The sequence below is a fragment of the Pan troglodytes genome, chromosome 5, assembly GCF_028858775.2.
Source record: "Pan troglodytes isolate AG18354 chromosome 5, NHGRI_mPanTro3-v2.0_pri, whole genome shotgun sequence".
Classification (NCBI taxonomy): domain Eukaryota; kingdom Metazoa; phylum Chordata; class Mammalia; order Primates; family Hominidae; genus Pan; species Pan troglodytes.
This window is the reverse complement of record NC_072403.2, coordinates 113782762-113801943: the sequence shown is the minus strand read 5'-3', so window position 1 is coordinate 113801943 and position 19182 is coordinate 113782762. Positions and strand designations below refer to the sequence as shown.

General features: G+C 34.1%; 1 protein-coding gene across 9 annotated transcripts in view; it reads right to left on the bottom strand.

Annotated features, from left to right (window-relative positions):
* The window catches only part of GRIK2 (glutamate ionotropic receptor kainate type subunit 2), a 1183302-nt gene that overhangs the window by 204976 nt on the left and 959144 nt on the right, over positions 1–19182 (bottom strand). For all 9 annotated transcript variants that reach the window (XM_009451673.5, XM_009451672.5, XM_054685483.2 and 6 more), the window contains 1 exon segment: positions 12612–12818. In XM_009451673.5, the coding sequence (XP_009449948.1) occupies positions 12612–12818 (207 nt within the window).

The window sequence follows — 19182 nt, the reverse complement described above, 5'->3', positions numbered from 1 at the left end:
AGAAAACCAAATATTAGACGTTCTCACTTATAATGGGAGCTAAACATTGGGTACACATGGAAATAAAGATGAGTACAATAGACACGGGATTACTAGAGTTGGGGCAAAGGGGGCAAATGTTGAAAAACTACCTACTGTGTGTGATGCTCACTATCGGGGTTATGGGATCATGCACACTCCAAACTTCAGCATCACACAACATAGCCATCTAATAAATCTGCACAAGTAACCCCTGAATTTAAAATAAAAGTTAGAAAAAGAAGACACTTCATGAAATACTTTTAAAAAAATAAATATATAAATAGAATGATTATGAAAGCATCAAAACAGACATGAAATTTTCATCTAGAGTTTGGTTTATTCTCACTGTCCTGCAGTTTCAAAGAGTAAATACATGTAATACATTCTAGAAATGATCCATCCAAAAAGATTTTATTAAGATGTTTAAAAGATAAACCATGTGTTGCCCAGGATGACTTTTTCTTAACATGCTGATGCTAAAATCTTTACTTTTATATTGATTATACTTCTATTACAGCATGTACTGTATTTCCATTCTGCTCCTGCCTGACAAAAATGCTATTTTTGATAGTGTATATAGGTAATCAAATCTCATTTGAAGTACGCCAATATAATTGGTAAAAATTCTGATTTTTGTGTATGTTTATTTTGCAGGATTTAAAGATAAAACTTATTTGTCCAAGTGTCTTACCCTGTTTTTCAGAACACATGCTCTCAAATTATCTCATTGTCCAATATATCTGACAGCATCTGCTTAAGAAATACTTGAAAATGAGTTTTTATGAGTCTATGTTTTAAATATTATGTGTTTCAGAATGCCTTTATCTATTATTCGATAGCTATGACATATTTCTCTACTTCAAAACTCTGTTAATAAGTTTACCAACTTTACCCATTTTTTTTTTCTGAAGGAAAGTGTGATAATATTATAGCTATGGTTTCAAGTAATCACACGTACAATGTAAAGTTAATTGCACTCCTTTAGTGTGGAAAGAAAAAAAGGGTAGGTGGATAATTTATATCTACTCATTTCTTTGGTAGATATTTATTGACCATCTTGACTACGTGTAAAGCATTGTGGCAAGTGCTATGAAAGATACTAAGAAAATCAAATCATTCCTGCCTCAAACAAGACATTGACGACTACACAGAGGAAACAAAACATGCACATCAATAGAATATAATGCTTGGGAAAATCCATTTGTGGCATATTCCTGATTATAAGTAGTTTTATACATTGAATTGGACAAACTGGCCTGGATGGAAAAACAGGATTTATGCATTTAACAAACACTCATTTTCTACTGTGTATTAAGCATCATGCTAAGTCCTAGAGATATAGTTACTGCCCTCCCACAGCTTATATTCTAACTAGGAAAGGACCTTAATGATGTATGTATTGAAAGCCACAAAGTAAAATGAGAATATTTTAAATCAAAATGTTGGTAAAAGCAAGTTAATCTACAGTGAACAAAGAGAGTTTAGTAGATTACAAGGTATCAAAATCATTCATTTTCATGGAAGTGAAAATATAAGGACATAAAGGATAGTTTAATGCTGTTTAATATAAAAACTAAATACTGTCACATAAATTCATAATTGAATTTTTAGTTGAATAAGTCCTGTACCTACTGGACTAGCCCAAATTGGGCCTGCTTAGTTGGTAACAAAATGTTGAGTTACCTTTCAGATATAATAAAACCAAAATCTGCAGCTCATGTAGCCTAGGCATGCACAATAGAAAAAGCTTTGATCTCTAACAACACCCAAAACCAATCAATATTCCCCTCTATACCAGTAAGACTGGGACATGACTGGAACCTGAATACTAAAACTCTTTCAGAAGCAAGGGGTCCCTAATTTGAGGAGACAGATTTGAATCCACTCCTGTCTCCTTGCTGACTACTTGCCTATTTGAAAAAAGGCAAATAAAGCCCTTTTTTCCCCAAAAGCCAGTGTTTTGTGCACATTGGACAGTGAGACTATTTGCTCTATAATGGTCCCACAGACATTACTTCTGATTTTCAATGATCCAAATTGGATAATGTTTAAAAAATACAAAAGACTTGATCAGATGACTATCATAATAAAATACGTAAAAAATAAACTCCAGTTCAGTGGCCATATCTTTTGCAAACTGAATTTCCTAGAAGAGCCACAAAACCTTAAAATGCAATTAGATGTGATCAGGAAATTATATGGATGAAGGCACATGATTTTGGCACAAAACAACAGTGGTTAATGTTAGTGTAATTACATATTAGCATACCAATACATTTTCAATAAATTCTTCTTAATTGAGAAAACTAGATCTATTTTCTTCTTAGGAGAAAAGATGTGGAAACTTTCTTTATGTTAATTCTCCCTCCGCAAATTGTCTGAATCATATCAGTTCATTTTAAATTGAATTGGCTTTCAAAATATTTAAATAAACCTGACCAAGTACACCGTTTTGGTCACGTGTGGTGTTACATAAGATAACATCCCTCAGGTAGAATACGTGCTTCAATTAAATGAACTGCAGCACTAAAAATAGTGCATTTGAAAAAGCATCTGTCATTTTTTTCGTAATTCAAGCTTAAAGACTTCCCTGACCCTTTCCCTTGACAAAATTAGATATACTCCCTCATGTTTCCCAAAATATTTTCAGGATATCTCTATTGTTGTACTATCTAAAGTATATAAAATGTATTTAATGTTCATCTCACCCAGGGTTTATATGTTTCTCAGCACCTAAAAATGTGAATGGCACAAAAATGCTAAATGAATAATACTGAATTTTTTTCCACATGGGAATATCATGAAGAATATCTTATTTGAGCAATTTTTTTCTGAAATTTCTATTACTCAAATTTACTTTGAAAAGAAACTTTATGCAATTTAATGTGAAAGGAAAATCCAGTCACACTGAACAAATTTCTATAGCATTAATAAGTTTCATGCTATGATTTTCCTTTTGTTAATTTTTTAAAGTTTTGTGGGGCTTTTTTGTCTTTCTGTTTAGATTTGCTCTATGCTCTAAAGAAAATATCACCTTTTAAAAAGCCACTTTTTTATATCTGTTTTCAGTTACATTTATTCTGCTGTTATGGTAGTAATAGATTCAAATCAGTATTTATTATTTAATAACACACAGATGTTCCATATACCACAGATAAACAAATTTTTCGGCCCACTGCTTCAATAGTGTCATTGTAAATTTACTATTTAAATTACATACAAAATTTTTATTACTGACTTTAAATAAATAATACTAGATTTTGGAAATGCTTCCTCACAGAATTCCCTTGCCTTTAATTTATATTTCTATTTTCATTTTTACATACATTTTGTTTGAGCGATGAAATTCCCAATTTCACGCCTCTTCTACTCCAAACTGTTTTTCTTTGTTTATTTAAGAAGACATTGAAGCTTTTTTTTTTTTTTAAGAAGCATTTCCTGACTACAGTAAGGAAAAGTTTCAACGCTCTGTACTGCATAACAAATTAGTTGCTTCCAGTTGGTAGGGGCAAAATTATTAATAGGATGGATAGGAGTGTACAGAAGTCTCCATTTATAGAGGTCTCTATAATGTCAATTTAGTATTTTACTTTCTCTCAATCTTCAAATTATGACTGTGCTATGTTTTTTCTGGGAATATTTATGTCCAAAACATTTTTTACAGACATTTTAAGTAGCTTAAGTTCAGAAGTCATATTTAAAGGAACTTAGTAGTGTACATTGGGGGTATTTATTCAATAATTCACGATACAATTGCCAAATAAAATAATCCTTAGCTCTGGTTTTTGCTATAATTTTGCAATTAATAGCAAATTAGCAGAAGATTGTTATTAGGGAAACAATTTCTTTTAAGTATTCTCAGAATACATCACAGCAAAAAAAAATTTAAATTTAAAAAAATATATAAATATTTCTAAACATAATATTAATTTTGGAACTGCATGAGAAGACATTCTTTATTATATTAGTACTGAAAGAAAAATTAAACACTTAACATACGTTTTTTAATAAAATATAGTCATTATATTTGAGAACTATTATTACTGCTGTGGTTACTGTGTGTTTCTCAGAATATATATTCAATAAATGGTTGTTGAGGTGCTATCCTGGGATAATTTCTAATGAATCATAATCTAGTATAGCATAAATCAGAATTACACTGATCAGTGATAGCCCATGTTTCTGGATTAAATTTCAAAACATCCTTGTCACTGAACCAGTTTGTTTATATCTTCAACAGCTCACTGTTTAAATTCACGTTGAGAAAAAAGTTTAAAAATAACTATATTAGCCCTTTTAAAAAATGTTATATACTTTTCATAATTCCTAATGTCTCTATCATCTGAGATTATAATCACAGAATGTCTCCTTAAAAGTAAAAATTACTTGCTTTTCAAGTTGCTTTTTTACAAAGAAGAGAAAATTACTGGCATACATGTTGTAGCAGAATTTGGTGTGTTGGGGGGGTACTGCTTCAGAAAGGGCGTAAAAGGAATTCAGGCTTTCACTTAAGTTGAGGTCCAGTCAGTATGGACTTAATAAACAAACCACAAGTGGATGAACGAACTAAATCTGAGAAACAAAAACATTAAGAATATTAAAAAATAGGAAAATATCTTTTTGAGCTTCAGTTAAAAAAGAATTTTTCCAACAAATCACAAACATCACAAGCCATTTAAAAAATGACTAAATGTGACAAACTAAAACTTTAAAACTTCTATATGAAAACACACACACACACATTCACACACATGCACACACACACACACAATGAAATTAAAAGATAAAGTCTTAGCTGGGGAAAATATTTGCATTATAGGCATTCAGAAAATATAATAAATTACTATATGTTAATAAGAAGGAATGAAGTAAATGGGGAATTCAAAGAAGGGGAAATTAAAAAGCCTATAAATATGGAGAAAAAGAATGGCTAGTTATGAGTATCTGAAAATTAAAGCAGTTTGATTCTATTTGTCCCCAGACTATTTGACCAAATTCAAATAGTCTAATGTACTCTAACAGTCTAGTCAAAATGTCTAATCTCAAGTACTAATGATTTTGCAGAGGAATAGAAATTCTTATAAACTATTGGTAGAAATGTAAATTAGTAAAAATATTTTGGAGAAAAATCTTTTTAATATCTAATGAAATTTGTTTTTCAGATGAGGTTGCTAACAAAATTGGAAAGAAAATACATGAACTATGATAAACAATTCCTTGTTCATATATTTCACATATTTATGGGGTACATGAGATGTTTTGCTACAGGCATGCAATGTGAAATAAGCATATATCATGGAAAAGCTTTTGCATAGGTGCTATGGAAGATAAGATGTGCATCTTCAATTATAGCATTTTGAATGTTTATCAGTAGAAGACTAAATAAAAATGATATAATCCTGTTACATGGTACTATTGAACAATTTTGGTTACACCTGGAGAGGGATGAGGCAAATGCAGTTTTATATTTTATGACTGATGTGGAAAATACTAAATCAAGAAAAATTATGGTGAGGAAGGCACTTCAACATTATCTGTAATATTTTATAACTTTTATATTAAAAGAGACACTTGAAGCAAAGTTAACAAATATGTTAATAGTTGTCACTTTGGGGTCATAGGAAATTATAAATTTGTACTTGTGATTTTAGTTGTTTTTGCCAACATTTTAAAAATACAATAATAATAGTGTTTCTACTCCCCAACAGTTTTTATTTGTTGTTGTTGGTTGTAATTTTTTTTATTATTTGTATTTCTTTCTTTTTTTTTTCTTTTTTTTGAGACGGGGTCTCACTGTGTTGCCCAGGCTGGAGTTCAGTGGTGTGATCTCAGCTCACTGCAACCTCTGCCTCCCAGGTTCAAGTGATTCTTGTGCCTCAGCCTCCCAAGTAGCTGGGATTACGGGAGTGCACCAGCATGCCCGGCTAACTTTTTTGTATTTTTAGTAGAGACGGGGTTTCACCATGTTGGCCAGGCTGGTCTTGAACTCCTAACCTCAGGTGATCTGCCCACCTTGGCCACCCAAAGTGCTGGGATTACAGGTGTGAGTCACCACGCCTAGCCTTTTTGTTTATTTTCACAAGAAGTACTAGAGTTCCTCAACTAGGATGCAAAATTAAACAATGTGCTGTCAAAATTTAAAGCTATGGCTGTGCAAGTCAATTCCCATTTAGAATAAACTGCTTTTGATTTAGTGTTTCCATGTTTGTGATAATACCTGGAGCCTTTTTAAGTTCCCTGAAAAACAAATATTTGATTTCCTTTCCAACATATAATAAAAGAGCAATCAGGAGGCAAAAGCAAAGTGTAGTGAGGCCCTCCAAGGCTCATTTATGAATCATAAAAGGCTTGATAATATTAAATACCAATTGCAATGCCAAGGCAGCAAGCTGGGAAGCATTCAGACAGCTGGAAATCTGTGGCATCGTGAGTCTTCTTAAAAATAATGTAAAATACTGAATTAGATTCCAACAGACTTCCCATTTTACTATAGTTGTTTTCTAAGCTGAAACAGAATTTCTTTCTCATTCCGGTTTTTTAAGAAAACCTGTCAAATGATCAAGTTTTGTTTACTTCTCAAATTTTCCAATTGAAGCTACAAAAATGACCATAATTTAAAAAGTAAGCATTTATTGCCCGATGCACTCTTTTACCTACATCAAATGGTTAATTATATTAAAACACAAATCTCTTTGAAGACAAAGAAGTTGTAAAGATGTTTGGCACTTATAAAAGAGCTAAACTTTAAATGTTACTATTTAGATAACTTCTCATAGTCTACACAATTCTAATGGGGTAAAGGAATGGATAATGTGGCTTTAAAAATCTGTTTTTAAATGCCCCTTTTCTCTGATAACATTATAGCACACATTTAGTCAATTATTTGTTTTAAATATAATCATGGTTCAACAGTAATCCTGTAAACTAGCTCATGGGGTTGAATAGACAAAATATAGCAACATTCAAAAACATTGGCACCTTTTTGGATACATTAACCATAATAATAATTTTAATAGTAATAATAATAATAACTACTTTTCTTGAGTATTTCCTATTTGCCACTCAGCACATTAAGGCCTATGCAATGCATTCATGTCCCAAATTAGAGTTTACTTCTCAAATCTGATTTGAAAACCCGTTAAGTAGCTCAGTCTTAGAACTGTTTGTATGCTGTTTCTTTAGCTGCAACCCAGGTTAAGTAGCAGTTTTTTGACTAGGGATCAGGTTTTAAAAAGGAAAAATTTGTATTTATAGGCATGAGATTATCCATCAGTGCCAGGAGCTTCTCATACACTGAAGCATGAGGGGCCTAATATCTACAGAGGGATCTGCATCACTGTCCTGAAGCATTTAAATTTTTCCTACTTCCTGTCATTACGTTTTTCCTTCTGTTGTGTCTCCTCCAAATACACCCAAACTCTGCTGTCTCACTGATGTATTTAACTAAGTTAAAGAAGGCTATAGTCCTGCTCTATTCTCAGATATTAACATTTAATCCACATCTTCATTCAATGAAGTGAGTATCATTATTCCCATTGTATAAATGATATAAGTCACTCAAGACAGAGTAAAGAACTTTCCCAAAGCTACACAGGAGAGTAAGAGAAAGAGAAAAGTTAGACAGACGGTGCCCAAATTTGCACAGTTAAGAAGTAACTGTAGATCTGTTGAATGTGAGTACTCAGTATTCCCTCACACATTTTATCAGCATTATGACAGTAGGTCAGAGATTCACCAGCAGAACATTGGCTTAAGGATATTCTGAAATTTTGCCTCCAGCTGGGATTAGTCTGTGTGAAAGATGAAAGGACAAAGAATTTCAAGTAATAAGGAATGTCTATGATTAAGTGCCAGAGGTAGTAGTTTTACAGGTGTTGAAGAAAGCAGGCTTTTTAGAAGAATAAAATGGCACAAAAAGCTTTTTGGAGTAGAGCCCCAACAGAGAACTCTGGGGATGGACATTAAACAGTTGACAAGAGGAAAGAACTGAGGACTGTGCAAACCATCAGGTGTCAGGGGACTATGAAAAAGAAATTAAAGGCCAACATGAGTACTTGAAATTATATACTGTAATCTTTCAGTATCTCTGCAATGATTTCAGTGAGAAAGCTTTGAGATAACATTGCTGATTAAATGAAAATCTGACTAAAATGTATATACGCATTCCTGGAGATGATATTAAAGGCAGGAAGTATATAATAGAGACATAATAAAATGGCAAACATATGAGCTACATGGGCGGTGAAAAACTAAAGATGGGACAGATCTGAGATTTATTTTCAACCTGCCCCTACAGATACTTTGCGCATTACTTTATTAGCTTACACATGGATGTCTACAAGCATAAATCTCTGAGGTTTTCCAATGCCAAGGCAAACATCACCAGAGATTTGAAAGTAATTTTACTGCCCTTGTCACTTTAAGCAGTCCCATAATAATATGTTGTGGTAGCTTATTGCAGTTTAGGTGTTTTCCCTTACACTAATGAATAATTCTAGTTGGCTTTAAGAATAACATGCTTATCACAGTTGTCTCATGAGCCCACAAATGAGTTATTAGCTATAACAAAAACACAACTCAAAGCTACAAGTAAAATGTATACCCAACTTAATAAAATGGTTGCATTAGCAAGTTTCTGTGTAGTCATCTCTACTATGTCAGGCTCAATAGCTAAGCTTGCTTTTAAGAATGAAAAATGTGATAAAATATTTTATAAAATAGTATACAAAAGGTTACGATGCTTCAATTTCCAGAAGAAGGTATCACCCTGTTTTCTTGGCCCTTGAACAGACACTTTCACTGGGGATTTTGGAAGGCAACATAACAATAAAAGCATTTGGAATGTATGGGCCATATTCTCAAAAGAGCATGGTGCTTGAGTTTCATGTTTGTTGTGAAACATTGTGAAATATTTGTGTCATTCTTTCAATAAATATTGTTGAATGCTGAACATTTTCTGTACTATTATTATTTATGTCTCCTAGTTATTTTCAGTATATTTGAAGCAGATAAATTATACCAAATATACAGTACAATACAGAAGATTATGAATGCAGCAAACTGATATGATAAAATAGCATCCTAATTTAGATTCAAATCAGTTTGATAACTTTCAAAAGTTATCAACTTTTTATAGCTAACCAAAAAATTTCAAGTCATCAATCACCAATCATCATAAAAACTCAAAAGATGATCAGCCCAATGGAAAATCTGTTAGGACTGAAAGAGTAGATTATTAGTATATAAAGGAAAAACAAAATAGATTGTTTGCTTCCATATTTTTTCTGTAGTAGGACATATATTATTAACATTTTAAAATGTATCAAACTATGAGTTTCCACAAAATTTATTTTTTCAAGTGTATTTGAAGCCAGGCACAGTGGCTCATGTCAATAATCCCAGTTACTCCAGAGGCTAAGGCAGGAGGATCCCTGGAGTCCAAAAGTTTGAGACTAGCATGAGCAACATAGCAAGACCACATATCTAAAATAATAATAATAATAAATAATTAGCTAGGAATGTTAGCATGTCTACCCGCAAGGCTGGGGCAGGAGGACTGCTTGAGCCAAGGGCTTCAGGGCTGCAGTGAACTATGATTATGCCACTGAACTCTAGTCTAAGTCACAGAAAGATTCCATCTCTTAAAAATATGTAAATATAAGGAGAATAAAATGTCTTTGAGAAATGCTGGATTAAGATCCTCAAAGATGTAAGAAAGAAAATAAATCTCTTCACTTTCAGTCTTACATGTGAAGGAAATCAAAATATTTCACCCCAAAATATGGCTTCCTGGTATAATGAGTATTTTAAGTTAAAAATTCTTGGGGATCGATGATCACTAGAAGAGACTTTTTTTCCTATCTACAAAAAGTCAGAATTTACCTGCCTAGGAGAACAAGTGTTCTTGTTTCCCTCCCTGTAATCTCATTATCCATTACAGGAAAGAAAACAAAAAATCTAACCACATCTGAACAGACCCTTTTGCAAGATAATCATTGTCTTCAAGCATCATTTAAGTTCTAAAAAAAAGGAAACTGTTTACAACTTAATTTCTGTTCCGTTGTAATCATTTATTGCCCCTCCATAAAATTTATTCTCTTTGCCTTCTCATAAACTATTTTACCAGGATCCAAGCCCCCATTCTCATTGTAACCTCAAGATAGTAATACAAGCTTCTGTACTTCTTTGGGAAGTGGAGTTTTCATTCTGAAGGGTCCTGTATATACAAGTTAAATAAATTTTTATGTATTTTCTCTTATTAATTAATCAGCCTCATTATCAGTGATTTTCATCAAAACTTTAGGGGGTCAAGAGCTTTGTCCCCTGTATGTGTAATTCAAATTTGACAAAATATCAAACTATAAGAAGGTCCAAAAATGTTTTGATTTTATCTATAATGACTACTTTGAGTTTTTTTTTAATATTAAGAGTAATTTTCAAAAAAAATAAGGGTGTCCCTGCTTTGTTGGTACCCTAAATATTATTTATTTTGTTTTTCTTTATCTTGCCTATTGCTGATCGAACAGTGAATTTGACTCTCTACTAATGCTTCTCTATGTTTAATTAATCTTAATATAAAACTGCCATTCACAACATATAGGTCATTTACGTAGGAAAGCACTGGTATATTTGTGACAGCAAAGGATCCAGTTAATAAACTTCACTAATAAAACTTAATACTGATCTCACTTACTATGATTAAATTCAAATTTAATAATTGTAGTGCTATAGTCCCTACAGATTTCTCATTGTAATACCGTCTAAATGTTTATGTTTTAGCCCTCAACACAAACACTCATAAATACTATAGTAGAAGACAGAACAAGTAAGAAGACACTAAGTTTGGGCTTATTAGTTACATCTCTATTTATTATCTACTATATGTCAGACGCTGTGTTAGAAAATTCCTATATATCATTCCTAATTATTAAAATGATATAACTTATCTCTATCTTATGTTTCAGAAAGTTAAGTTTCAAAGTGTTTAAGGCAGTGTTTTCAAGGCATGCAACTGCATAGTTGAAGAATTAGGATTTGAACTCACCTTTGCCTTACCAAGTGCTCACGAGCACACTATTTTATGGAGCCCTACCGAGTATGGGAAAGTGGAGAAGAGCAGATGATGTTTTCAGGGAAAAGGTCTTTTTTCAAGGACTAACAATACCTAATGCCTCAGAAATTCACTTTCTCCTAATATCTGAGAAATAAAAATAAATCCAAAGTCCCTGAAACAACTGAATGGACCTTTTCCCTGCCCAGGGAACCCCAGAGTAACCTTGAAAACTGTATTCTCAGCCATGACAGGAGGCCTCATTATACACCAACCTCTCACTAACTCCCTTTAGACTTTTTTCCCTAAAGAAGACAGCCCTTTCAGAAGACTTCACCACTGAAAACAGAAAACGGCCCTTTCGAAAGACTTCACCAGTGATATCAACCAACCTTGATGCTGCCTTTCCTTATTTTGCCTGTTAGACCACGACCATTGAATGGCTCTAGCCATCTTCAGAGAATGCTTAGTAAGGTTTTTCATGTCCTGTGCTTCACTTTTTGATGCCATAGGGCTGGAAACTCCACCCTCAGACCATGCTAATGCCACCATTTTTATACATGGGATCCGTGGAGAGGCATGTTCATGTTCATGCACAAGTTTCTCCTCTCATAAATATTCATGACTTCTCCTATATCCCATTGGGGAAAAAATATATATATATTCAGCCATCTTGCTTAGCATAAATTCCTGTTCCTTTTGCCCCTCCCTCAAAGTGTCTGCTTTTGGCTTCCAACCAGAGACTATGCTTCCCAACCTGTCTGAATGGCCACCGTGCATGCTGCAACCCTTTGTAAGAAACAAAGTCTCCTCTTCTAAATTTATAAATTATACTTTTTAAAGTTAAGGTGTCTATCTGAAGTTGCATCTTCATATTGTACCACCAAGAACCATCTTGTTTAGATCATAATGAATTTGAAAGATCATACCAAACCCTGTATGCCTAAGGTCCTCTTAAGAAGGAGGGATGGAGAATAAGAAGGTGACAAACATGTTATTTCTAAAATAACAAAGACTTGCAATTGCAAGAGCTAATTAAAAATACTAAATACTAATTAAATACTAAATTCTAAAAAAAGGCCTGATTGTTCCAACTGAAAATAAGGAAAGAAACACCCCTCCTCACCCCTTTTTCTTAGAATACTTACTTTAAAAACTCATAGGTCATTTCTCCCTCTCTGTTTAAAAATGTATATAACTCCTTTAAAAGCTAATTAAGCCTCTTGCCAACTTTATGGCCCAGGAAAGCCTTTCTCAAGGACCTGGGAAGTATCTCTTTGAAATGTAATAATCAAGAGAGATAATGTTCCATCTCTCAGTTTCTGTGGAAAATTTAATCTGTTTACATATATAGGGCTATATATCCCTCTTAGATTCTTTACATTTAGTGACAAATACTATCTAGCTTAAATAAAATTATTGAAGGAAATACATGCTTGAAATATATCACTACTCTTTGTAGTTATTTCATATACATCAACAAAAGAGTAAACCTTGTAGCAACATAACAAACTAATAAATAATGAGGGAAGGGACTTACATGATCAATTAGTTCACGAACCATTCCGTTCCATTGTCCATTGGCATCATCCTGGGCTCCATATTTCCCATCTTCCACAAGTCTAATTTCATATGTAAAGCCAAGGATTGTAGATAACTCTCTGAGGAGATCAATGCAATAGCCTTCAAATCGATCATTACCATAGAGAGGTTTGTCAGACTTCTTAAAAAGGACATAAGGCTCTTCCTGAAAACATTGAAAAAGAAGAAAAGAGGTAACAGTTAATCATGAAACTCATCATTAGAATTATTGCTTTTCTTAGAAGACAGAAATTTTCTCATTAATTTAGGACAACAGTCAACTTTATTTTCTTCTAATTATAATTAATGAAGTCTAGAATATTACAAGAAAATTCAGGTTTTATATGAAATAGTAGTGCTTTACAAAAAAAACTTAACTATTGTAATCCCACCATGACTATATAGCAAAAATATGGTATATCTTATGCCATAAATCTTATTATATATAACCAATAATATGTGATATGTAATATATGCTATATAATACATAATATCTGACATCTAATTTCACCATGATTATAATACCTCAATTTGAATTATATCATTTAATCAATATCTGGTATGCTGTTTCCATGGGATCTATGGATAAAATTAATGAAAAAAATTGCTGACTAATTGCCTACTATGTGCAAAGAATTGGAGTGTGGACTTTTTATATATATAATCATATTTTGTCCCAACAACCATGAAAATTACAACTACTATATTTAATTATAGTTTAAAAAGTAGTAGTTTACTTTAAAATATAGATGAAGAAGGCCAGGCACCATGGCTTGCACCTGTAATCCCAGGACTTTGGGAGGCCAAGGCGGGCAGATCACGAGGTCAGGAGATCGAGACCATCCTGGCTAACACGGTGAAACCCCATCTCTACTAAAAAATACAAAAAAAATTAGCTGGGCGTAGTGGCGGGTGCCTGTAGTCCCAGCTATTCAGGAGGCTGAGGCAGGAGAATGGATTGAACCCGGGAGGCGGAGCTTGCACTGAGCCAAGATTGCTCACTGCACTCAAGTCTGGGTGACAGAGTGAGACTCCGTCTCAAAAAAAAGAAAAAAAGAAAAATATATATATATAGAGAGAGAGGAAGAAAGTGATCTTTATCAAGTGCTTATGCATTCATCCAACATAATTTTATGGAGCACCTATTGTGAGCCAGCCCTCCTCTATATAAATAGAAATCCTTGAGCCATGAAGTTCATGATAAAGAGAAGAAAACAGTTAACAAATGCCTAAACAAATACAACACATATTATCAGATCCTCCTAAGTGGTATAAAAACATAAAATAGGTCAATAGAAAAGAAAACAACTGCAAGGTACTCGGTAAGATAAGAGAAGACAAAATTAAGTAATTTCCTGAAAGTCTTTTCAGAGAAGGTAAGAGACGAAGTATAATCCAACAGATGAGAAAGAGTCTAGACACTTGAAACTCTGAAAACAGAGTATTTCAAGCCAAGGACACAGCATGGTAAAAAGCCCTGAGACCAACATAATATTGGAGTGTTTCAAGAAGAGGATAATTGGCAACAGTGTGACAGAAGTCACACCCAGTAAGTGAGTGAGTTGGTTGAACAAGATCTGAATAAAAAAAGGGGTGAGGAGCCAATTTTTGTGAGGCTCTGCAAATTAGGCCCTATAAGAAATTTGTATGTTTAACTAAGTGCAAAAAGATTCCATGCATTAGCACATTTTATCGAAGGCACTTGCACATGGTATGGCAGACTGTGCTGCTATGAATAAACCAAGGTGCAACAATTGGTTCTGCTATTCACTATTTGCTTATGGGCAAAGCCCCTGTTATCTTAGAGGAAGCTATTACAGAGTGAGAAAAGTTAGGATACTCCCATGCCAGTCCACCTAGGAATGTGCTCACCCTCTTCCCCAACCCCTGGAGAACAAGTCATCCCATGAGAGCTATCCTAAAGGAGTTTTAGACATGACAGCCATGTGTCAGCTTGCCCACACTCAACTAAGAAATAATCAAGATTATTTTCATCTTCCTTCCCATCTCTGTGGACTTACCTTATCTCTCTATACAGTTGTATGCACCCTGCAGCCTCACCTCCTGTTATTCTGACCCTTTCTAAACACTGCCACTGTGTGTTAAAGAAGTCCTGGTCAGAGATTGGCACGTTGTTTCGTATCTTCACCTGATTTTTAGAGTGACCATTTTATCTCCCTGCTCTGCTGGACTGTACCCTGATGACATTGCTTAGCCTTCAGCTCTCTTTCCTACAGACTATTTTCATTTACCTCCATATCCCTTGGAGACAGAGGCACATTTGGTGTTTTCCCTGCCCCTCATTGCTGTCCCCACACCATTTTTTCCCCTGCCTTGTGCAATAACTACTGCTCCTCTGAGACTCATTCCACCCTGCTAGACCAGGCTCTCTCTCTCTACAATTGCTGTCATTCAATGAAATCTGGTTCAAAAGTTTTATTAAGTAGGAAGAGAAGCCTTTACTTTTCAAATATTTGACTACTGGATGGTAATTTTGCTCTTTTTTCAAATTCTTATTATTCTCGGTATATTCAAAATCCACCTACATGAAGTATCCAATACAGCTGATCTCTTAATTCTTTTATTTACTCATTACCAAATTATTTCCCTCATTGAAGTCTGGTCTCTCTTCCGCATGGTCAAAACTGCAGCCTGCATTTGTCAGAAAATTAGTTAGGATTTCTAACAACCCACTCATCCAACTCATTGTTTAATCACACCCACGCCTATGCTCTTCGATCACATAAAGACCCCCAATTCAGTGAACTCACATTTCCCTACTATTTATCAATCCCCTCCTGACTCCATTTCATTATCTGGCCCCAAATTCCATGGTCCATTATTATAATTCCTCAGTTAAATGTTTATGTTCCTAAAATTAGTTATGAGCTCTATCCTTTTTTCTTAAATTTTATTCCTATTTTTTTCTGATCCACACACATCAAATTCAATAACATCTTTATCCTGATGACCTCAAAATTTATATATTAGGCCCACACTTCTTGCAAGTCTTAGGCACACATATCCAATAGCACTTGTCAGCATGATTTTATGTCTCATAGACATTATATTACATCTCACATTTAACATGTCCCAAATATAATTCTTGTTTTCCCCAAAACTTTTACATGTTTTCAGTTTTCTCTGCTTTTAGAAAATGGCACCATCGTTTACTCTGCTACTCAAACTGATTTGTGAGTCATCATCTTTGCTTCCCTTTCTTTTAGCTCATTTGATACAGAGAAACACCAGGGATCTTACTGAAGGATACATTGAATTACCTCCCCACTACTACTTGAAATCATCACATGGATTCCCAATGTGTTTAGAATAACATTCAACATCATTGCCATGGGTCCTAAAACCTGTTGTTCTACCACTTGCTCTCATCTTGGTAAAAGGCTTCACAACTCACAAAACTGATTAAGTCCAAAGCCAGGCAATCACTCTCAAATTCTGTTTTATCCTTTGTAAATCCTGCAAATTCTCCCCTCAAAATATATACTGATTCTACTAATTTCTTTACACTGCCCCTGCTAGAATCATGGCTCATGTAGCCTTTATTTCTTATCTGAATTCCTATTGTAACTACATCTTTTACTTTCCATTTCTGCCCCCCTCAGTCCATTCTCCCCAGAAAGCTGTAGCAATCTTGTAAAAACTAAATCTGCTTTTATTGTGCATTTGCTTAAAACCCAACAGTGGCTTTTCATTAAAACTGGAATAAAATAAAAACTGTTTATGCTGGTCTTCAAGGCCTATTCTCTTTGAACTTAGCTTCTATTCCCTCTCTTTCTCATTTTATTCCAGGCATTGGCCTTCATTTTGGTCTTCAAACTTGCCAGATTTGTTTCTAACTCCACGTCTTGGCTCTTTGCACTGCCTTTTTATTGATTGATTGATTGATTGATTGATTTTTCTGACAGGGAAGATCTATCTTAAGATCTTCACACGGTTGTTTTCTCGTCATTTAACCCTATGCTCAAGATTCACCACTTCAAAGAAACCGCATATATATGTTGTCTCTTTCCTCTAAGGTACTCTCCATTATTCTACCCTGCTTTGTTTTGCTCATAGCACTCATCCCATCTGAAGTTTTGTTTATTTATCTTTTGATGTATGTGCAATTCTTTCTTCCCCTATTATGACATAAACCCATGAGTATAGAGGAATTAGAGATTATGTTCATTAATTTATCTCAGTGCATAGAAGAAAATGACTGGCAAGCCATTGGTGCTCAAGGCGCATGTGTTAAATGAATAAAATATTCATAAAGTTTAAGCCTTTAGCTTAAAACTTACCTTTCTCTCTCCAACTCCATTTTCTTTTCCTTAAGGTCTAGATATCCTGTTTTCTCCCAGATTCAAAAATACAAAGCTATTTTCCATCTCAAAGCCCTTTACCTGTTGTTTTATCTGTCTATAATGCTCTTCAAATGGTGAGCTCTTTTGCTTCCTTTAAGGCTCAAGTTAAATATAAAATCTTTCCTTTGGTTCTATCTAAAGAGAATCTTCTCTGTTATTATCTATCTCATTATTTATTTTCTCACAGTACTTAAGTCATTTTCAATTGTTTTACTTGTTGGCTTACTATTGGGTTTTTGTCTCACTCTCCTAAAATATAACATTTATATGAACTCATTATAATATCTTCCATGCCTAATACAATGCCTAGCATATAGTAGGTGCCCAGTAAATACTAATTGGATAAATTATTGATAAATTAGTTACTTCTATAACTCAATTTTCTAATTTCTAAATATATTTAACAATACATTTAAAGTTGTTAGGGGAATTAATTTAAAAAATCCTGGCAAAAATCAGCTTCTTAACATAATTTCATTATTTCAGCTTCCCAATAATTTTTCATGATTTTTTTTTTTTAAGTGATAGACTTAGGCTGGGTGGCACAGCTTACACCTGTAATCCCAACAGTTTGGGAGGTCGAGGTGGGTGAATCACATGAGGTCAGAAGTTTGAGACCAGCCTGGCCAACATGGTGAAACTCCATCTCTACTAAAAATATAAAACTTAGCCGGGTGTGGTGGCAGGTGCCTGTAGTCCCAGCTACTTGGGAGACTGAGGCAGAAGAAGCTCTTGAACCTGGGAGGTGGAGGTTGCAGTGAGCCGAGATTGTGCCATTGCACTCCAGCCTAGGCAACAGAACAAGACTGTCTCAAATTAATTAATTAATTAATAGACTTAATTTTTCTAGCAATTTTAGGTTCACAGCAAAACTGAGCAGAAGGTACAGACATTTCACATATCTCCCTACCCCTCCTAGAGGCCTAGTTTACCCTACTATCAACATCCAGCACCAAATCAGAACATGTTCACAACAGACGAACATTCACTGGCACATCATTACCACTCCCAGTCCATAGTTTACATTATGGGCACATTCTTGGTGTTGTCTATTTTATGAGTTTTGACAAATGTATAATGGCATGCATCCACCATTGTAGTATCAATACAAAATAGTTTCAATGCCCTAAATATTCTCTGTGCTTTTACATATTCATTCCTTTCCCCACTCTAACTCCTGGCAACCGTTAATCTTTTTAGTAGCTCCAGAGTTTCGCCTTTTCCAGAATGTCACATAGTTGGAATGTGGCCTTTTCAGATTGTTTTCTTTCACTTGGTAATAAGCATTTAAGTTTCCTCCATGTATTTTCATGGCTTGATGGCTCATTTCTGTTTTGTGCTGAATAATATTACATAGTGTGAATATACCACAGTTTATTTGTCCACTCACCCACTGGAAAAAATTTTGGTGGCTTCCAAGTCTGGGCAATTATAAATAAAGTTGCTATAAACATCCATGTGCTGGTTTTTGTGTGGACATAAGTTTTTGGTTTATTTGGGTAAATATCAAGGTGGATGACTGCAAGATCATATGGTAAGAGTATGCTTAGTTTTTAAAGAAACTGCCAAACTGTCTTCTAAAGTGGCAGCCCTGTTTTCTATTCCTACCAATAAGAAATGAGAGGCTTTGTTGCTCCACATTCTTCCTAGCATTTAGTGTTGTCAGTGTTCTGGATTTTGGCCATTCTTGTAGGTATATGGTGATGTCTCATTGTTGTTTTAATTTGCAATTCCCTAATGCCATATGATATTAAGCATTTTTTCATATGTTTCAATGCAGTCTTATTGGGACTATTTTCATTTGCCATTTAAATTTTCAAAGAGGTTAAATAATTTTCCCAGGTCACATAGCTAAGAAGAGGTAAAGAACAACTAAGAAGAGCCAACAAAATAAGAGGTTTGAACCTAGGTTTTTCAAATTCCACAATACCTACTTTTCCCACTATTTTAGGTTGCTTTTTACATCGTAATATCGTCTGGGAGAAAACCATATATGTTGGATTTTTAAATTGAATCAGATGGGAATCAGAAATTAATCTGTTAACTACATCCAAAGCTACATATTTGAGCTTAACATAAGTAAAAGAACAGTTAGGATCTTGTCTGATTTTTATGTACCATTTGATCACATATAAACTTTATTCCCCAGGGGTACACAAAGTACTG